Source organism: Lagenorhynchus albirostris, chromosome 11, assembly GCF_949774975.1.
Source record: "Lagenorhynchus albirostris chromosome 11, mLagAlb1.1, whole genome shotgun sequence".
Lineage (NCBI taxonomy): Eukaryota > Metazoa > Chordata > Mammalia > Artiodactyla > Delphinidae > Lagenorhynchus > Lagenorhynchus albirostris.
The window spans coordinates 88,061,626-88,083,807 of record NC_083105.1 but is presented as its reverse complement, the minus strand read 5'-3'; the positions used below and the strand labels follow the sequence as shown (position 1 = coordinate 88,083,807).

The window sequence follows — 22,182 nt, the reverse complement described above, 5'->3', positions numbered from 1 at the left end:
TTCACTTGAAAGCTCCTCTCTGGAGCATCTAGCCTTCTCCAGGAGTTATTCGAAAGCTGAAACTTTCAGTGCTCGCGGGCCTGGGAGAAGAAGGAGGGATTCCGAGGGTGGGATTGGGAGGAGAGCAAGCGAGCGTGCGTGCGTGTCTGTGTGTGTGTGTGGCGGGGTGGGGGCGTCGGGGGGACCTCGGGGACTCCGCGAAGAGGGCGCACCATGGCCGTGCCGGGCGAGGCCGCCCGAGTCGGGGCCAAGCCCGGCCACGCAGAGGCGAGGCCGGCCCCCTCATCGCCCCGGGGCCCGGGCTGCCGCGGCTGCTGGGGCGCCCTGGTGCTGCGGCTACTCCGGCGCTCGCAGAAACTTTCCTCGGCGCTGTGCGCGGGCTCCCTGCCCTTTCTGCTGGCGTTGCTGGTGAGGCTGGTCCGCGGAGAGATTGGCTGTGACCTGGAGCGGAGTGAGGAGGCGGCGGCGGCGGCGGCGGCGGCGGAGGAGGAGGAGGAAGCGGCCCCCGGGGCAGAAGGGGGCGTCTTCCCGGGGCCTCGGGGAGGTGCTCCCGGGGGCGGCGCGCCGCTCGGCCCCTGGCTGCAGCCCTCGGCGCTGCTCTTCAGTCTCCTGTGTGCCTTCTTCTGGATGGGCTTGTACCTCCAGCGCGCCGGGGTGCGCCTGCCTCTGGCCGTCGCGCTGCTGGCCGCCTGCTGCGGGGGGGAAGCGCTCGTCCAGATTGGGCTGGGCGTCGGGGAGGATCACTTACTCTCGCTCCCCGCCGCGGGGGTGGTGCTCAGCTGCTTGGCCGCCGCGACATGGCTGGTACTGAGGCTGAGGCTGGGCGTCCTCATGATCGCCTTGACTAGCGCGGTCAGGACCGTGGCCCTCATTTCCCTAGAGAGGTTCAAGGTCGCCTGGAGACCTTACCTGGCGTACTTGGCCGGAGTGCTGGGGATCCTCCTGGCCAGGTACGTGGAGCAAATTTTGCCACAGTCCACGGGGGCGGCTCCGAGGGAGCATTTCGGGTCCCAGCTAATCGCTGGGACCAAGGAAGAGATCCCGGTGTTTAAGAGGAGGAGGCGGTCCAGCTCCGTGGTGTCCGCCGAGATGTCGGGCTGCAGCGGCAAGTCCCATCGGAGGACCTCCCTGCCCTGCATCCCGAGGGAACAGGTAAGCGCTGGCAGCCCCCCTCACTCACCTCTCGGGAAAACTTGAACCCCCTGGGATCCGCCACAAAGTGGAGGGAATTTGAGCGCTGGGAACAGAAGGAAAGATAGCCCAGAAAACTGCTCTAACTTCAGACTTAGTTGGAAACTAGCGGGTTTTTCTCCCCCTGTCACACAGTATTTTATAACCTGAACAACAGGAACCCGAATAAGTAGTAAAACTAGATGAGCTTTGCGGGGTCTTCCACAGCTGGGCCAACTTTTTAGATCTGCTACACCTGCGTATGGCTTGCCCTCATGCTTTCCTCCTTTAGCAGAAATGTTCGAATTAAGTTTAATTATTGTTTCAAGCGATGGGTGATTTTTAAAACGAGGATTTTACTAGATTTCTTTCTGTTTCTTTTTATAAAATTTCTTTCTTCTAAAGGGACAGGTAAACGTTTATGGACGTCAGTAAAAATATTTTACAGTTAAAGCAAGGAATGCTTGAAGGTGAGGTGCTGATACGCGTTCTCGTCTTGCAGTACGTTTTACTTGAAGAGACTGCGTTTGGTGGTGCCCAGTTTGTTTTTAAGTGTGATTTGGGGACGTACATTATTACATGCTCATGTGTTTTGTATTATCATAAACTTCAATTTGGGGAACAATATGTCTGAACTTAAGAATTTGCCAGAATCATGGACTGCGCTGTTAGTATCAACTTCAGAAAACGTATCTCTTGAGTTATCTACATGCTTAAGTGAATATTTAGAAATTCAAATGGATTTATACAGGAAACATTAATTCAGGGGAGTATTTCTAAATTGCTGGTAATATCAGTCTTTCAGGAAGGAGGAGGAAGAATCTAGAATTATGAGTGAAGTTATACCAAATAAAAGTTTAGTGAATTATGGGGACCAGTTTCCTTATTATCATTAAGTGTTTTGAGACCATGGAGTATAGTTGCTATAAAGGGTATAAAAGAACAAATCCCAATTTTAAAAGCAGATTGTATCTGAGAAGAAGTACCTCAGTGTTTGCCTCTCTACTCCAAGCTGATTTGACACTTGGGGGTAGGGATGGCAGAGAGCTGGTTATGTACAGCAAGTGGAAATTTACACTTTTCCCATTTAAATTTATGCCTACCTGTGGTACTATTAGGACTTTAGGGAGTGAGAGAGTATCCTAAGATATACTAAGCTTTTTCTTTTTAGGTTATTCTGTGGATAATCATTTGGGTGTTTCTAAGAAATAGCAGTCACCATATGGTGTGGTGACCAGTTTGTTTCTGAAATGGAGTTGAATCCACAGAATGTGGTTGTTTGACATTATTTAGCAGAATGGATGACAGCATCATAGTCTCTGTGTTTATTTTAAAACAAATGTACTTATTTAGCTTTTCGTTTAGATAAAGCAAATATTTCTTGGGTTTAGCTTACTCTAAGAGTGAAGTTAAAAACAGGCCACTGACTGATACTCAGTTTTGGTAGAAATCTGGACATCACCAGAATAAAGTAAGCTGTCTACTTAAGGGTAAACCAATTAGGGGAAAAAAAAACATTTTAATTTCTTTTTAAAGTCACCTAGGGAATGTCTTTTAAATGAAAACACTGCTAGTTTAAATATTTTTTGAACACACTTTGCTTTAACTTATAAGGAAATGTGATCTGATCATTGCAAAATTTAACCTAAATTTCTAAGTCAAATCTGTGATTTAAGCATAAATAACTTGACCCCAAATTAATATCGTTTAGCCTCTGAAATTAAATTTCTGAAATTTCATAGTAACATTTAGAAGTTCAGGAGTTAAGGGTGGATTTAAGATAAGAGGTTGTTTAGGGGAATTAACCAGCAGCGTTAATTAACCTGTAGATTTTTATTGGTTTTCTCTGGTTTGAATTGATAAATGGAGGATTTGAATCATCTGCAGACTTGTAAGGAAATAACTGAGCTTTGCATTTTTACGTGTTTTGCTGATGACTTCTGTTGAAAATGTATATTTGTAATCTATTTTGGTCAGTTTTCTTAGCTGCTGTTTTTTTAAAGCCTGTGTTTATGAAGACTCTTCTAAAGTGAGAGACTATCTCTTATGGTTGATGGGAAAACAAGGTTCCATTTAGCAGAAATTTATTTACTGGAAGTTTTAATGAGGGCATGGGTGAGTGTGTACGTGTTAACTTAAGGCTAGTTTTTATATATGACCCATTTAAGTTGTTGCTGAGCATAATTGTTGGGGGTGGGTGGGAACTAATATGCACTAGGATCTTATAAGACAGGGCGATATCTCATACGTCAGCCTGTGTGAAAAGTTCAGGAGCTATATAGTAATTGGCTTATCTGTTTTATCACAAGGAAACAAACTTCTCATTAAGGGTGCAAAGTGTACCACTGTCGTCCACATGCTTTATGAAGTCAAGAATCAAAATAATTATAAAACACATATGTAACACTGGCCTGAATGCTACCTGATTAGGAGTTCTTTTCTGAAAGAACATCTACTGTTAAGACAATCGGCAGGCAACAAGTGAATTTTAAGTAGAGGTGTGAGGACATAAAACACAGGCTGGCAGCGGCCTCTTGAGAATTTATTTGGACCTTGCTCGTTATGAGGTTTAAAGGTGAGAGAATTCCAGCCTTTTCTTTTCCAGATGAATGATAGTGGCCACTTGCTTGGGAACTATCTCTCTGCAATGACTCAATTCTAAAAGGTCAAGGAGAATAGATGATAAAATTTTCATAAGGCAAACCAAATGACAGATGGATTTCTGTCCCTCCCTTCCTCCCTCCCTCACTCCCTTTCTCCCTTCCCCAACCATACTGAAGACAGTAGATCAGCTATTACATATAGAATTGAGTTTTGCAGCGTTGATCATAAAGATGGCTTCAACCAAAGAAAGGAGAAATAGATCTAGTCTTCAGTCCCAGAATTAATGGAACATGGGGTGTATCTGTGAGATGCAAGTGAAGGTATCTACTTCGGGAAAGAACAAAGTTGGTAACATTTGCATGGCTTTTAGTTCAATCCTACCAGCCCAGTATCCTCAAGATTTTGTAGAACAGTGAGTCAAACTGTACTATTTTGTTTAAGAAGGCAGATGGTTCCATTAAGGTATATGTATCTTTCCTGAGCAGATGTTCACATCCCTGAGCAGGTATCACTGTGCCCTCTGACCTCTAAGGTCCTTAGAATTTCTTGAATTATTAGATATTATGCATGATTAATAAATGTGTTAGTTTTAAACATAAAATTTTAATTTAGCAATTTTTAACACTTGGAAATTGTATTTGAAGGGATGTCTCTCTATTCTCCTTATACATCAAAGAATGCAATTGGCCAGACGTTCCCCTCTAATTACTGGGACCACCATGCACATTGATTTAAGAAAGATTCCAAGCCAATGCCATTTTATTTTAGTTACACATTAAGAAGAATTTAATATCTTTGCCTATGGTTTCACATAAAATAAACACAAGCTGTACGCCTCTCACTGTTAATGCAGTTTTACCACTTCATGACAAAATTCTTTGATGGGTACAGTATCAGTCAGAAATGTACAGCTGTATACTTCACATTGTGTAATTAAAAACCAAAGGAGTTTCCCAGACATAAGTCCTTACAGCTGTCAATTAAACATCTTTAGCAAAAACATCTTTAGCAGATTTTTGTAGGAATGTAGCAGTTTTTGCAAGAGTCTAGTGGTTGGTTATCAAAAGTAGAATCAAGTTTTTCATCAGTGATGTAAGAAAGGTATTTTCAAGCAAAAAAGCCAACAACAAAACAAAAGTAGTAGAATATAGTAGTAGGTATAGTTTTCAATGGTAGGCATACGGTAGGCCTTCTTACATCATTGTAAAAAGTATAACTTACTTGCATTTACAGTATAGATTGCTTCTGAAAATACAGAATGTGTTGTCCTTTAAACTCCTAAATACATTTCAGGATACTATAACATTTCTCAAATTGAATAAGTTTCCAAAACAGCCATGGGTTTTTAATTCAATTGTAGCTTCTGTCACATTTCAGGAGTATAACTCTGCTCATGGCTATACAAAGAACAATATTGATTATTTATTACCTGCTGACAGAATTAAAATTAATTAATGCCAATTTTTGAAAACCCTGAAAAGGAAAAACAAGATTTTCTCATCCCTTGGGAAAGGTGAGGGAAGAATTTTTTGGTGTGTAGGGACAAAATTGTGATTTTTACTTTGTGAATATAGACATTTAAGGCATACTGAAAAACTGTTTTGACAGAAAGAGTTAGTGAATCTATATAAATTTACAGAGGTTGGAAGGAGGCAAACAGTAATTTTACTCTTTCTGTATTGAGCCTAAAGTGTAAAAAAGTTAAAACTGTAGAACTGAAAGAAATGCTGTGTATGCTGGGCTGTCATGTTAATTAAATAAACAACCAGAACAGTGACTCTGTGTATGAAATACATTTTGAAAAGCCTGGAGGGGAGGGGTGCAGGCAGGCAAGGGTGAGTGACACTGGCATGAAAAAACATTCATTAGATCTGTAGTGACATTTGTGTGAATTTGTTGTAGTCTGTTAGGAAATACAGCTCTGAGAAGAATCTCTTCAGGACTCTAGGTGAATAAAGGCCTCACCAGATTTAATCTCACTTCCCTTTTCAATAAGTTCTCATTTATTATGTTGAAGTAGGATGTTTATGCGCCTCAAAATTAGAATATATATGACATTTTAAGATTTTCAGTTAATAGGGTTTGTGCTAGTAACAGCCCAGCAGAGTCTATGTGGACTTCCTTGAAAACTTGGCATATTTAATCTAGCAAAAGAATGAGTTTATTTGGGGCTTAGGGGTGGGAGTTGGATTTTTCAGAAAACCTTTTTTGCATGGGGCAAGTTTCTTGAGCTTTGCGAAATTAGACGTAATCCTGCGTGTTTCTGGTGAATCGTTTTGTTTTCATTGGCCATGTGTCTCCTATTCCATGGAGTCTCCGCCTCCCCTTTCTCTTCTGAGTGTGATATTTATAATTGTGTCTTGAGAAAAAAAGCCTCAAATATATTAGATTGAAAACTCAATTTGCGTTTGTTTTCTACATTCATGTTTTCAGCGAAGCTCTATCAAAGAATTCAGAATGAGCCAGTCAGACACCTCCATATTCTTGCACCTAAATCTGTGCTCTGTTAATATTCAAATGACCGTTACTTCCTTTACATAGAAATTTAAATCCTTGTAGGAATTACCTATCAGTATATACTTTTACTATTGGTAGTATTTTTGAAAGGAGTATTTTTTGTTTGCTTTTGTTTTCCGTAAGGCTTTCCTGGGGAATGGTCTTAACTTTGCACTTGAGAATGTGCGTTTGCACTGTTGTCAACGTAAGATACACAGGTTTGATCTCTGGGGGGAAAAAGCTTAAAGATATGCAGAAGTTGTAGTTCAGAGAAAGATCTGTCAGATAGCAGTTGTTGAAAATATTAGTCATACGTGTTCACCCAAAATGTACACTATTTTAAAAGATGCTATCCTTAGCTAATGTTATTCATAAAAGTTTTTGGTCAGTGAACCTATAAAAAGTCGTATCAACATATTTTTGTCTGTGTGTTAAGCCTTGTGCTAGAAAGCATATAGATTGCACACAGGTATGATGTAGCAGCTTAGTTCTGCAGAGCTTAGAGCCTAGTTAGGGTAATGAGACATCAACATAAGAAAAGGGGAAATCACAGTAAAACATCTAAATGACCTCTTAGCTAATCGTTGAAGAAATGCATACAATAGCTTAGAGCAGGTTTTAAATCTAGATCCAGAACTGTTCATCGCTTCTGTGAAATTTTATGTAAAACTTAATCTGTTCATTTTTCTGGGGAAAATGTTGATATTTTCACAGATTTTCAGAAGGTCGTCAATACATAATGGTTAAATATAAATGTTTTATTTAGATTTTGAGCAGGTTTAGGTTTTGAAGACAAGGGAGAATTGTTTCTTTGAAGTGGAAATTAATTTAGTATACACTAATAGGACTTCTGAAATACAGGTAAAATTATGATAGGATTTAGGACATGTTATACCTCAAGGTACCACAACGATGGTTCTCCTAGCCTGAGGTAGTCTATGGCTGTAAGGAACTTGTTGTAATGCGATCTTAAAATGCTTAATTCTGTGCAGGCTGTAGTTAGGAGACTAGAATTAGTCTGATTTTAGAGAAAAGGAAACTGAGGGAGAGCCCGTTAAAAGTATGTGGCAGCCTGCGGCAAAATGTTGGCTTTTATCCAATTCTCTCTTGGACTTGAATCTGCCGCTGGGGGAACAGAGTAGGAAAGGAGTAAGGCAGATCATTTTAAGCCTACGTTTCATTTGTAATTTTCAACTCTAAATTCTCATTCAGAATTCGAAGATTGAGTAAAACCCATTTAGAAGACACATATCACAAAACTCTTTCGAGCCCTTACAGTGAATTTTCTGGTCACCTACCAGGCAGCCTTCAGAATGTATTCATCAGGACTTTGTCCCAGAAACGAATGCCAATTGCATTGCAGAGTCCTACTTTGTAGACTCTTTATCTCATCAAAGAAGAGTGTGTGATGGTGGTGTAAATATTGATTTCGGTTTTCATTTTAGTTTTCCAATAAATTGATTTAAAAATGTTCAGGATTTCAGACTTCAGTTTGAAAAGTCATCTGCACATGGGTAAAGCATTTCTTTGTTAGCAGAAACAGCTGGTGGTTTTTGTTCACCTAAATTATTTTGCATGGTTTCTGTAGGAATCTGTTAAAATGTAAGTAAATAGGGTGTAATATTAGAAGTCATGAAGAACATTACCATCTAGAAGATGGAAAGCTATTTGGGAAAAGTCACAAACGAAACAGCTTCTGTCTGTTTGATTTGATTAGAGCTGTCACTTATTATTGAGGAATCGGAAGGATTATTACAGATTTTAAGTCTTGCCAGTCCTGCTAAGATAGTGATGAAGTTACTTACATGTATTCATGTTTTTTCTTCCTAAGAATATGAATAGTTATAAGAGCACATGATGTCCGTTGGTGTGTGTGTACGTGTATGTGCAAGACTTTTTCCTCTGCCAGGAAATTGCTTTGGTTGCATCAATTTAGTGGAGAAACAGTGTCACCCAGTGGCTTTGATGAAAACAGTCCTGTAAACATTGTAGATAAGCGCTGTCCAATAGAAATATAACAAAGTACTGAATTTTATATTTTCTAGTAGCCTTATAAAAAAGTAAAAAAAAAAACAGGTGAAATGCATGATAATAACTGTTGAACTTAATCCATTATATCCTGTCAACAGAAAATCAATATAAAAAAGCAAGGTATTTTGTTTTCTGCTTTTTGTGCTGAAGTCTAAATATGTGGTGTGTGTTTTCCATTTACAGCACATCTCAATCTGGTGCAGCCACATTTCAAGTACTTGGTAGACACATGTGGCTACTGGCTACCTTTTGGGACATTTTTAAAGAGGTGAAGTGCTTGAATACTAATGTCACCTCTTCTGGTCTAATGGAAAATCCATGTAGATTTAATGATATCACTTAATATACAACTGTTCACATTTGTATGTAGTCTTGATAGTGCATTTTTGTACCACTTACCACTCTAATAGTTGGCACGTCAGTCTGTTTTCCCTCTTTTCTTCATTTCTCATTATTGCACATATTTTAAAATATGTTGATTTTAATTGGAGCGGGAGTTTAACAGAGCCCTTAAATAAGGAAGCTTTCTGTTCACTTGATTTGTAACACAGAATCAGGTTTTCCAGCTAATTATGAATTTGCTTTTCGAAGTGTGATTAGTTAACAGCGATGGCTTATATATACAGTGTGAACACGTGATCAGCCTTGTTCATGGCGATTAGTCTGTAATTGGGTTATCTAATGTCTCTTTAGAAATGAAAGTGCTTATGTTTGTAATGCAGGTCGTATCTTGGTAACTTAGGAAACTAAAGCCGCAAACTGGCTAGTAGCTTTAATGGATGAAAATTCTAACAGTGTCTGTAAAGGGCTGATGCTTCTTCACTATTGCTTATGTAAACACCACTCTCATGGATATACAAAAGGAAAATGCTTCCATTTTGTGTATAGAGAGGACTGGAGATTTTGATAGTGTGGAATTCTAAAGTAGGAATTGAGATTAGGTGGCTTTTGAAGCTCTGTGTGATTTCAAACTGCCGGGTAAACTCAAAAAAATGTACAGATGGAAAAGAAGAACTTTTAAATGTCACCTTCCTTCCATCTCCTTTCCCCAAGCTCTATGAATTCAGAACTGTAGTCATCGTTCCAATATTGCATCGAGAAGTGATGAGAAAACAATTTTTAAATATAGCATGTTCCTTTATATACACAGATGTATAGAATTATTTTTTAAAGTGTGCATTTATTTTGCATATATTGGTTTATATCTGTGTGATGTTTATCATGACTTTTGACTTATAAATCAAAACTTATAAATGACTTTATGATGACTTTTGATTCATAAATTTCTCCCTTTTAAAGCAAGATCTATTATGTATATTTGCATTAGAGAATAAAAATAGTGAGATATATAGGTTTTTACATATCACTTAGGAAATAATCTAGAAAGAGCAAAGGTAATAGAATCTAGATATACAAAGAAGCACATTGGTCTAAAATGAAATAATGTGGACTCAATCTCACTCCTGGTGAAGCTGGGTTCATTTAGACTTCTTGAAGTAGCTAGCTGGAGAGTAAAATGCCATAGTAATCGTAACTGTTACTTGAAAGAGTTTGTATTTGAAAGTAACTAGTCATTTGCCCCGGCTAATTTTGAAATTGCTTGAAATTAATGTAGAGGTTGGTCTTGTAATTTTTTTTTTTGGCCAGTCTTCTCTTCTGACAATGTACTGTATGTGTGTGTATGTATATATTTTTTTTCCAAGAAATGCATTTTATTTCATGTTTATTTTTTAACATAATAGATTCTTCTCAGTCAGAGTGTGTTTAAAAATTTAAGGAATGCCTTTCTAGCCCCTACACCCCACAGTACCTTGTCAGAATATTGAAATAATTTTATGCAAAAAGCTTGTGGTTTTGATTTAATAGGATTTGAATAGAAATTTCCCACCTTCTGAAGTAAGTTGAAATAACTGAATATTTATGCTATGTTTGTGGCAGGTATTTCCTCCTCTTCAGGTATAATCCACTTAAATAAACCTAATGGAAGTTTGAAGTCAGAGCAGTATTATTTGGGGGGGATGTTTTATTTTGTGGTGACTCCTGTGAAGTCAGCCTCCTTTGGACATTGTTAAACTAGGTTGAGCACAGGGAAAGGAAATCGTTCTTATTTTTAAACTAAGTATTTTAGAGGATGGAATTAACAGGTCTGCTTAGGAAATGGTCTTCAGGAGGCAGTGAAACATCCCCTTGTTTGCGAGTTAGTATTTTGGGGTCCCGACTCAGCAGCAGTCTCCCAGGAAGTTGGGAGAGGCACCTGAGTTGCCTAGGCTTCCTTGAACATTTGCTTTCTAGGCTCAAGAACTGAAGAAGTCAGATTCACATCACAACGGTTCTCATTATAAAAGGAATCAACATTTTTGGTCTCCTTGTGTCAGCCATAAGTATTTCCTTTAGAAAATTTCAGCCCAGTGCCTTGCTTGCAGTAGGCGCTAACGGGCGGAATAAATGGATAGAAAAGAAAGAAATGATTTTAATCTGAAATATTTATCCCCCTAATCTCCTGAGATTGAGCTAGTGATTAAACCCATTGAAGTAAACTTTTATAGAGAAGAAAAGAAATAGCCTATTCACTAGTCTGTGAACTTACATTTTTAATGTTTGTACTTTTATTACTTTAAAAATATTCTCTGCCATGTGTCAGATAAGGGGCTGAATTTGCCTGTGCCTTTCATGGTAGGAAATCCCACGTTCAGCATGAGTCCTAGATATTTATTTTTAGCTCACTTCCAACTGAAAATAACCAAAGCCACCACCAAGATCACTGTGGTGTGAACTTTAGAAAGGTCTCTGAAATTAGGGTACATTTTTCAGAAAAATAAAAATTCAAGTCTTTCACGTGCAACTAATACATTAATTGAGAAAGTATCAACTTTGACGTTATTTGTTCTGTCACTTTCCACAAAGTGTTGGCAGGTGTTCAGCTACACCTTTTTACAGTCTGTCTGTATCCTATTAGAGGTTCTTATTCAATCGCATTTTCTGAAAAGTCTAATGTAAAGTAAATACTATCTCTTTTTTTAACCTTTTAATTGTGCTCAGTTACAAAATATAATTTGAGCCTGTTGCGTCCAGAGATGACTTTGTGAAATTAGCTTATTTCAAATGTCATCCAACTGTAGCGCTAGTCCAATTGTGCTGAATAATCTAGAAGTTTGGTAGCATACTTCAGAGTCCAGAGGAATTTAAAAATCAACAGTTCACAAGGTTTTATTGAAATGACAGGTTTTAGTTTATCTAGTCAATTTTTTTTTTTTGGTCCATCTAGTTTTTTTTTTTTTTTTTTTTTTTTTTTTTGCCGTAAGGGTCCATCTAGTTTTTAATAGAACTTGACTTGTTAAAATAGAAAGTTTTAAGTCAAATAAGAATATTTTGTTGCTGTAGTTATAATTCTTAATAGAGCTATTGTCATCTCCTCTCACTGAAATCAGACATTTCTCTTCTGAGTATGTTAGGCAGATTATCCTGCCTTTAAATGAACTAGGAGTACAGTTTAGAAATAAAAGTTATTTCCAACTTTGTTTTCTGGGAATAAGTTTATTTTAGTTTGTGGATGTCAAATGTTATCATAGATAGATCTTTTAGAAAGGCTGCCATTACTGAACCCTTTGAGAGTTTGAGATATCTTTGAATATATTATTTTTAAAAAATCTGAATGTTGTTTCTCTTTGAAAACATAAATTACAAACTGAGAATTTAGTTGTAAATTAATTCATCTTTTGAAATAAGCAAGGTATATTCTTTTGGTAAAGGAGCCATTTCTAAATTTATTTGACATTTTTGTCAAATGTAAACTAAAATAAAAAATTTAGGAGCAAAACCTTCCACTCTATTTTCATTTTGAGACAGGAAGCTAACTGTATGTCTTTACCATTTGAAGAGTGTCTGTTTTTCCTCTTAATGACTTGTTTTGGCTACATTGAAATTGATTTTGCTAGATAAACAGGACCTAAATTATAGCACAGTTATTAAGGCAGTAGCCTCATTTTGTCCGCTTCTCATTCCTTTTTACTTGAATAATAATGGGATTAGCTCTTCTTCACCCCTTCAGAGAATGACAGCGAGAGCTTTTAAACCTTTTCAGTGGAACTTCCGAAGCCATTAACTAGTCCTCAATGAAAAGTGTGAGAATTCGGTTGGGAATGTTGGATCCAGATATAACTTAACACTGATTAAGTAAATTATCTAAAAAATAACGTGGCATTCAGAAATGGAAACTGCCCACAATAAATAAGTGAAAGAAGTGAATGCTAGTATTCTGCTTGTGCAGAAAGAAGACTAGATCAAAATCAAAAGAATTCCTCGGTTTAAAAAACATATATTTATTGTATGGTCTTTTGGGGGCATAATGTCGGTGCCCTTAAAATCTAGAACTCCTTATGATTTGGAAAGAGGAGACCCTGCGGGCGTCACTCCTGGACGCTGGGCAGGATGTCCAGCCATGCGTTAGCTTAGGATCTGTGCTTAGACCAAAAACACGTCGATCATTTTCCAGAGGTCATAATGCTATTCCTGAACTTTCCTGACATTCTTACTTTCCAAGTCGTCGATTCTTACATTTTAGTTCTTTAGCACATTTATCACTTTGACTTATAACTGTACCGTTAGGGCAATCTTGTGTGAACTTTTACCTCTTATGCGACCAGATTGGTGAAAAATGCCAGCAAGTAAATATATCTTATTTAATATCCACTCTCTCTATTTCATATTGATTCTTTGTTACCTTCTAAGTATTTCAATATGCCTGGCTTCTTATCTTCTTTTTCCCTGGGACTAATTAATCTTATGTAATTATTATAATGCCATATTAATCAAACCCTTGTTTATGAATTCTAACAGTAAACGCCTCTGATTAGTAGATTTATAGACTTCCTTCAGGTGCTTTCAGAATTTGTAGGAGATGGCCTGACCTCACCTACTGATCATTACACATTATCTGGCACTTTCTAAATAGAGCTGCTGTACGTCTTCAATGCTATAGTTCTCGAATTTTAGTGTGCATAAAAGTGATCTGGGAAACCTATTAAAATGCAAACTCCTAGGTCCTAAGGTCAGATACTCTGATTTAGTTATGTGTAGAGCAGGGTCCAGAAATCGAGTTTTAGAGCATTTTGGTTGCCTCAGTGAAGAAACACAGGACTATAAACTTCTGTCTACTAAAACTAGACAGAAAGTTGGGACTTTTGCAAGCTGATTAAGCAAATAGTTAAAAAGTACTTGGCTTGGTATCATGGGGAAAACTTATTTATTTATGTAAACACACACGTATACGTACGTACGTAGACACACAGAGAGATTATAGTTAATCAACCTATGACATTCATAAAATTTTCACTTTGATTTCCCCATTGAGGATACCTCAGAGAAGTTATTCGACACTCTGCAGATCAATTTCTTCTTCTGTGAGAAAGGAGTAACAATTTCTTCACTTATCTCATACACTGTTACAAAGCTTAAATAAAAATATATTGCCCTACAAATGTTAAGTAGAAAGAGTATGTGCGCTCGACAGAGACAGGCTGAAGCTTTATAATGTAAAGTTCCTTCAACTTTCTGAACTTGAATAATCCTGTCTGTAACATAGGAATACTACAGCCTACTTCTTAAGGGGTGAAGATGAAATTAATAGAAAGAATGGACATCGGTTCTTGTCAAACATTCCCCCCGCCCCATGACTGAACAAGAATATTCCTACCCATTAGGGCCATGTCATTGAAGGCTGTTGGTAAATGTCAGAAAGTATAACGCAAAACAACGCAAACAGTTTTGCATTTGATAAAAAAATAGACTTGCAGGTCTACAAAAGATGCAGGTTTTCTTAAGTTAAATGATATTAGACGGTTGCTTAAATTACAGTTAAATTACAGAAGAGCCTGGAGATTCAGACAAGCTCACAGTGGAAGAAGAAACATTTGACAAAGATGGTGACAGGTGCTTCAGAAGAAAAAGATGTGAAGTGACAAAGGATGAAGGGGGATATTTAGGAAAATTGATGGAATTGAACATGTTTGTAAAAATAGCTGATGGCTCCTTTGAGTCAGCTGTGCAATCATGTATCATATAACCCCATTGGCAACGTGATTTGTGCTCTTGCTGCCATTATACGCCATATTTGGTTCTGAGAAACAAAGTTATTTCTCAAAATTTTTAGCTTAAGTTTTTGTGGCGGCATTCTAGTCATACCCTTCTTTTTTGCTTGCCAATGAGATCATTGTTCTCAAATAATAGGGACTTCCTGCTTATAATCTGTGGAAAGCAGCTAGTTCAGTGCTAGTTCAGCAGTGGCCCTCAGTGAGTGTTGATTTCACCACATTAGCATATTCCTGTAGCTACTCTCTCTTTTTACCAGCTTCCACAGGGCCTCAACACTCAGACCACTTTTCTTCCAGATTTTCCCACCCATTGAATGATTTTTGAGTCTTGAGTGAGGTGGTTGTTTTGGATTGACCTCCACAGGAGCAGGAATCCTGTATCATCTCACTCTACCACCATTGGTTTCAATTTAGAAATTCTGCTTGGGGTAATCATGTTATTCTCCAACTTGATCAAAGGAAGTTTTTTGGTTTTTCACTTCTGTGATACAGGAGGAGACGTCAGGAAGGTGATGAGGAGGGCCAGTAGATCAATAGGCTGTGGAGGTAATTGCAAGACTGGTGCTCCAGGCAGAATGGGAAGCGATTCATTGAAGGGTTAAGTGAAGAAGGGATGTGATCAAACTTACATTCAGTAGGATCTCTCAAGCAATCTGTGCTGAGTGAAAATAGGTGGTAGAATGGAAGAAGGGAGATCAGTTAGAAGACTATTGAAGTAATCCAAGGAGGATTGGGAATGATATCAGGAGGTAGTGTTAGAGAGATTGTAAATATCTATTGAAGGCAATGCCACCAAGATTGGCATTGACTGGGTGATCTCCTGGAAGGTAGGGAGAGAGTTCCTTTAATGTTTCCTCTTTTATTTAGGGGCCTAATATTAAGCATTTCTTGCTTTAAAAAAAATCTGATTGGGTTGACCTTTTTTTTTTTTCTTCTTTTCAATTTTACCTTCTGTCTTTGCCTTTCAGAGGATGTTCAAATTGTGAGCGTTTCCAGAAAACCATCAGATCTCCTTATGTTGAAACTCTAATCAAGCATCTTAAACTCTGCATAAAGTGTTAGTTTGCTGGGTTTTATAACATTTGGTCTGATAAAACTTAGTTTTGAAATTTTATTCTTATATAAATATCTTTTAAATTTTAGAATAAATTTGAATAAAATATAATTTTAACACATTTAAGTGTCATCCTCATGCTCTGTCTTTTAAACACATACCTTTATAACTCATGCTATAATATCCTAAGGTTTAATATGGCAAACAATTAGACCGTTCAAAGAAAATGCAAGGCTTTCTCTTTTTATTAGTCTTGCAGTAGTCTGACAAATCCCATTTTTATCTAAAGCCCTGTTGCCAGTATTTCCCAGACCTTCCTATAGAGGAAATGCTTCTATTTTGTTTTCGTATTAACTCAGACCATTTGTCAACCTACAGAGCACTTCAGTGATAGGTGCTATATAAATATTTAAATTACGATAGCTTGATTGCACTGTAACTTTTCAGAGTTTGCTTAACTCTACATTGTGGCTAGTATCTGATTATGAAATATTTTCCATGCTGCTTGGAAGCCACAAAAGATAAGGAATTTTCAAGCCTGTAAAATGAAGAGTTTTTAATCACATGGGAAAATATTTTGATGAATGGAGAGGGAAATCGGGAAATAAAATGGAGTATATGGCATGTTTTCACCTCAACAATCAAATGCATAGCAGAAAGGAAAGCAGTCCACATGTTTCTTGTTGTTTGTATGAGGATATCGTGGGTGATTTTTGTTTATTTTTCTATTCTGTAGAGTCTCCGTTTTCAACCCTGCATACTTCTTTTATAATCAGAAAAACAGAACTTTATAAAGAAATGTAGTCATCTGACACTGTTCCCCTGCGTACATTCACAGAGTGCTTTGAGGGCCACTTACCCAGTGACTAGTTGTTGGACTTGCAGACATGGAAATAGGAACTCCAGGTGGTTTTATGATTATGAATGGTAATGTGATGTTCAGTACTGGGTAAAACATGTTCAGAAGTATAGTCCATGTGCATTCCCAATTCTTCACCCGGGTGGCTGGAAAGGTGTAAGTTTCTTATAAGATTGGAGGCTCAGTTGGCATGTGATCCTGAAAAATGTGTCCCTGTAAGTATAGATTGGCATACACGCAATATTTGCAACTTTACCTGAAAGTAAGGTTTTACGAAAAAATACACACATGTGTGCTGAAATATGTACACATGTACTGAAACATGCTTCAATTTTTACAAAGGATTTTGGGCCTATTTTTGTTTAAAAAGTGGAAACAAAACTAATCATGACTGTGATATGTTGAGATGAACATGAAAATGAATTGGGTTCTATAAGGAGGGAAAATTTTTTTTTTTAATTAATTAATTAATTTGTGGCTGCCTTGGGTCTTTGTTGCTGCCCTCGGGCTTTTCTCTAGTTGCGGTGAGCGGAGGCTACACTTCGTTGTGGTGCGCAGGCTTCTCATTATGGTGGCTTCTCTTGTTGTCCCCTGCATTGGCAGGCGGATTCTTAACCACTGCGCCACCAGGGGAGCCCAAGGAGGGGAAATTCTTTATAAAACATATATAAGCAGTGTATTGAGCCTACCTTGCTGATTATTAGACCAGTAGAGTTGCAAATAAAAACCAACTTCATAATGATTGTTTTTCAAAGTAATAAATATTAAAAAAAATTTTTTTTGGCTTGAAAGAAGTCTGTGTGCCAAAATACTTGTTAATACATAGTATGATTTTTCTAATAGTTTATGCATCGTCTATAAATGTAAATAAAATATAAGCATTTTAATTTTAGGATAGTTTAAAATTTTATCCATAATTCATATGCAGACATATAATGAGTTGCTTCTGTATTTTGCTTTTTCTGCATCTGAGCTACTCTGTGTATAATATTGATTAATTTCAGTCTTGCTTGTCAGGATTTGTTGATTATTCTTTGCATTTCCTGTCTAAGACTGAGGAACTTTGTGCGTTCCATTTGTTTTTGCTTGTTTAAATAAATGAATAGGAAAAGAAAGCAGTGTGTAACAAATCACTTCCACATCTAGGATTAACATGTCTTCTCGTTTGAAGAACTATACATTTCTGTGGAAATAAATTTGAGAATATCAGTTTCTATAATTACCTAAAAAAATAGAGACTGTGGGTCTCACTTAATCCCTCCCCCAAAAAAGTTTTCAGAAATAAACGTGATAGAATCAGAGAAAGTAGTTAAACAGAACAACATAACCTTTACTCAAGCATTGTACCCTGTCTTTACTGTTCTATCCAAAGAGAGTTAGCAGATGAGCACTAGCAGATTCTGTTTGAGATGGTTGAGTTAAGGCGACAGAGACTGGTAGGCATGTCTCTGCTGAGTGTCTGTAGGTTGGTGGATGCTGGCGGGGCAGGGGCTGAGGTGGGACCGTGGAGAGGGGGTTTGGCACTGAAGTTTGCATTTGCCTGCAGTTCATCTCTCAGCCTTGCAGGCCAGAGATGCACTTTTTCCATAGAACCAGGGGTTATCAGTTGCTGAGAAACACTAATAATAAAACTGTAACTCATCAATCAGAATGTCAGGTTATTCATTTACACTGGGGAACTTAGCTCTAAGGAAGACCAGAGTGCCAATAGTTACTGGTAAATGCTGCTTGTTCCTAGTGGGAAAGTCACCTTTAGCATGGTTATTTCCTAGGACGGGACTGCGGATCTCTGGTTTATGAGAATTCCCCTTGGAAACATTACACTGTTCATGTTTTTTATTCTAGGAAGTTTGAAGAGTGCCCATAACATGCTGAAGAGGGTGGGATTATTGGGGGGAGGGTTCAAAAGGGACTGCCCTTGCATCCCCTCCCTGAGCTTATAATAAAGATACTACATTAACAAATGATTCCAGCGGCAAGTGATAAATGCTTTAAAATACAGAAAGTCCTGAGAACTTTGCCCTCCAGAGAGGTCATAGCTAAATTTATTGCTCAAATACCATCACCCTCTTCACATGGATTTCTGGTAATGTTCTGTCTTCCTTTTCTTCCTGACTTCTCTTTTTGATTTATGTTTAACTTTTCTCATGTGTTTATGTTGATAGTAAGCTCACTATAATGAACTTTAGTACAATACAAAAAATATATCTAGAAAAGAAAATAAGAACGGATCTTTAAAAGAATGTTTTGCTATCTTTCTCCTGTGGGTGTGACCTCCAGAGGGAAGGAGGGAGGGATGGGATAAAGCCTGTTTTGGAGCTGGATGCCAGGTGTGGAGCAATGTTGTGTTCTGGAAACAACACGTGGAACAGATAGCCTAGCCTTTGTGGTGGGAAGAGGGAAGGGGGTGGTGGGACGTTTTTAAGAGATAAGAAAGACAAGGCTGGGCGTGGGGAATGAAAAACGGGAAATGTCTTCAGAATTAGGCTGGGGAGGATGAACATTATTTGTCGGCACTGAAAGTTATTAAAAGGGTTTTAGCCAGAGACTACTGTGAACAGATTAAACATGATTTTGATAACAGTGGATCAGATGGGGGCAAACTGGACACAGGAGACATTTAAGAGGCTGTTGGAAAAGTCCTGGTTACAGACGTTGAAGATTTCTTAGGACAGTGGTGGTGGAAAGGAAAGGTGATTGAAGAGAAAATGAAGAGCTGTAATCGGCAGGATTACTCAGTGACTGATGGTGGCAGGTGTGAACAAAGGGCATGAACAGTCCTTAATGTTGTGAATCCGGGAAACTGGAAAGATTGTGAATGCTGTTCTTTTTAAAATTGTTTTTGGAGTATAGTTGATTTACAGTGTTAGGTTAGTTTCAGGTGTACAGCAAAGTGAATCAGTTTTATCTATCTATATATGTCTCCACTCTTTTTCAGATTCTTTTCCCATATAGGTTATTACAGAATATTGAGTAGAGTTCCCTGTGCTATATAGTAGGTCCTTATTATCTATTTTATATATAGTGTGTATATGTTAATCCCAATCTCCTAATTTATCACTTCCCCCCACGTTTCCCCTTTGGTAACCATAAATTTGATTTCGAGATATGTGAGTCTGTTTCTGTTTTGTAAATAAGTTCATTTGTATCATTTTTAAAATTAGATTCCACATATAAGTGATATCATATGATATTTGTCTTTCTCTGATTTACTTCACTTACTGTGATAATCTCTAGGTCCATCATGTTGCTGCAAATGGCATTATTTTGTTCTTTTTTTGTGGCTGAGTAATATTCCATTGTTTATGTGTACAACATCTTCTTTATCCATTCCTCTGTTGATGGACAGTTTGGTTGCTTCCATGTCTTGGCTCTTGTAAATAGTGCTGCAATGAACATTGGGGTGCATGTATCTTTTTGGATTATGGTTTTCTCTGGATATATGCCCAGTAGTGGGATTGCTGGGTCGTATGGTAGTTCTATTTTTAGTTTTTTAAGGAACCTCCATACTGTTCTCCATAATGGCTGTACCAATTTACATTCCCACCAACAGTGTAGGAGGGTTCCCTTTTCTCCACACTCTCTCTAGCATTTATGGTTTGTAGATTTTTTGATGAAGGCCATTCTGACCGGTGTGAGGTGATACCTCATTGTAGTTTTGATTTGCATTGCTCTAATAATTCGTGATGTTGAGCATCTTTTCATGTGCTTTTTGGCCATCTATGTCTTCTTTGGAGAAATGTCTATTTAGATCTTCCACCCGTTTTTTGATTAGGTTGTTTGTTTTTTTGATATTAAGCTGCATGAGTTGTTTGTATATTTTGGAGGTTAATCCCTTGTCGGTTCTTTGAGAGAGAAAGCATCAGAAGAGCAGTTTTTGTCTGTTTTAGGTTCTGAGTGAGGAAGGGAGGATGAAGTGTGGGTTTGATTTGGACATATTTGTGTGTGTTACTTTCACAACCTCATGTGATTTTTGTTTGCTTGAAGGCACCCAATTTCATTCGTTCACAAAAATATTAGTATCAGAGTTAGATTTGCTCGCCACGTTCCCTTGCTCTGTATGTACGTGGCGTTTTAGAATCAGAAGCCTCCTGTGTTCAGTCTACAACTGCAAACACAGAAAGGTTGTAGCCTTGGCCATTTTAATAAGCACAAAGGCTGTCACCCTATTTCAGATTAGACTTTAAATAGGGTCCTCAGTCTTTACAGGTCAGACAACTTTGCACTACTGGTGCTGATCTTACCAGGGAAACAGACCGATCAGAGTCAGTACAGACCGCAGCTTCTGGGTGACCCTCACGGGAGGGATTCATGGGAATCCCTGGCACGATAGACTGTCATAACCCCATCACATTTTAAAACTACAAGGGCAAGATTCTTTTCCTTGAAACAAGTTGATGCTGGATCATTATGACTAGTTAAAAATTATTTTGTCAGTTGAGACAATCTAGATAGTCGAGAGCAGTTAATCTTGTGAAATTATCAGGTTGGGTTCCACTTTGATGTTTTTCTTGGGTTATTCCAGATGCTTATAATGATTTGTTTATATATATATATATATATATATATATATATATATATAAATGGTTTGTCTCTGTATATAATATATAACATATATAATTTATACATTATATTTATATAATATATAATTGCATGTATGTAATTTATAGATCTATAACTAACGTATGTAAGCATGTATTTCTATTTAATATAATTTATATATAATTACACATACATAAATTAGGCTACACACTCTAGGTCAAGTTTCTATAACTGCAATGTGATTTCTAGCCTTTGCCCACTTGGTGTAGATTCCCACCTGGTAAAATTTTCATCACTCCCAGTATTCTTCTAAACTTGTCCTTATATATCATAGTGGGTTTTTGGAGGAATTCGTTTGCTTCTCTATGTGTTCCTTTTCCTAGAAAGCATTGCTGCTGTTACAGGGTTGGAGGGAAATTGAAGGTAGAGCCAAATTTATGAAATCCCTAACAAATGGTCCTCATTATGCTTTTGCTTAGTCACTACCCTGATGGGGAGCTAAATTCCCTTCCATGCCATTTCACCTCTCCCTCCCTCCCCTCTGCTCCTCTCTTTTTTGGAGAAGTCCAGAACCTTGTACAGTAGTTTAGATGTGGTCTAACTGGAACAAAGCAGAGTGTGACTGTCACCTTTTTGTACCAAAATAATTTATGCATCTTTTTTTTTTTTTTTTTTTTTTTGCAGCATGTACTTGCCCAAACACCAGTCCTAAACCTAAACCTTATCAAACTGTGGGTGATCAGGAGGAAGCTGTGTGATTCTGTCACAGACCTACCTACACACCACTCATCTTGATAGGAAGACCCTTGACACATACTAATACTGAACTTGGTTTTTTTTGTCAGTAAAATAATCTATATATTTAATTTTTGGTCAGCTAAAACTTTGAAGACCATCACATGAGTTAACCTGAAGCTCTATCTGTGTTGTATGTTTGATACTTTGAACCCTCTCCTCTTGTTCGATTCAGATGAAAACAAGGAAAAAAGCCAACATTTTTGCTGTGTTAAGTATCTTTTGGTGATTTATGTATGGCTAGAATAGTGGAAAGTGGGAGGAAGAAACACTGTATATAAAATTTGGTCAGGGCTTCCCTGGTGGTGCAGTGGTTGAGAGTCTGCCTGCTGATGCAGGGGACATGGGTTCGTGCCCTGGTCCGGGAAGATCCCACATGCCGCGGAGTGGCTGGGCCCGTGAGCCATGGCCGCTGAGCCTGTGTGTCCGGAGCCTGTGCTCTGCAACAGGAGAGGCCACACAGTGAGAGGCCCGCGTACCGCCAAAACAAAACAAAACAAAACAAATTTGGTCAGTTTTTAGGGAATTAAGTAGTTCCATTT

At 38.0% G+C, this 22,182-nt stretch overlaps 1 protein-coding gene across 2 annotated transcripts in view; it reads left to right on the top strand.

The window, feature by feature from the left end:
- The first annotated feature begins 213 nt into the window (after window positions 1-213).
- Window positions 214-22,182, top strand: part of PDE3A (phosphodiesterase 3A) — a 302,683-nt gene continuing 280,714 nt past the window's right edge. The window contains exon 1 of one of the 2 annotated variants that reach the window (XM_060166751.1): window positions 214-1,152. In XM_060166751.1, coding sequence (XP_060022734.1) covers window positions 214-1,152 — 939 coding nt within the window. The remainder of the gene's footprint in view (window positions 1,153-22,182) is intronic. The other variant, XM_060166752.1, reaches the window with a different exon arrangement.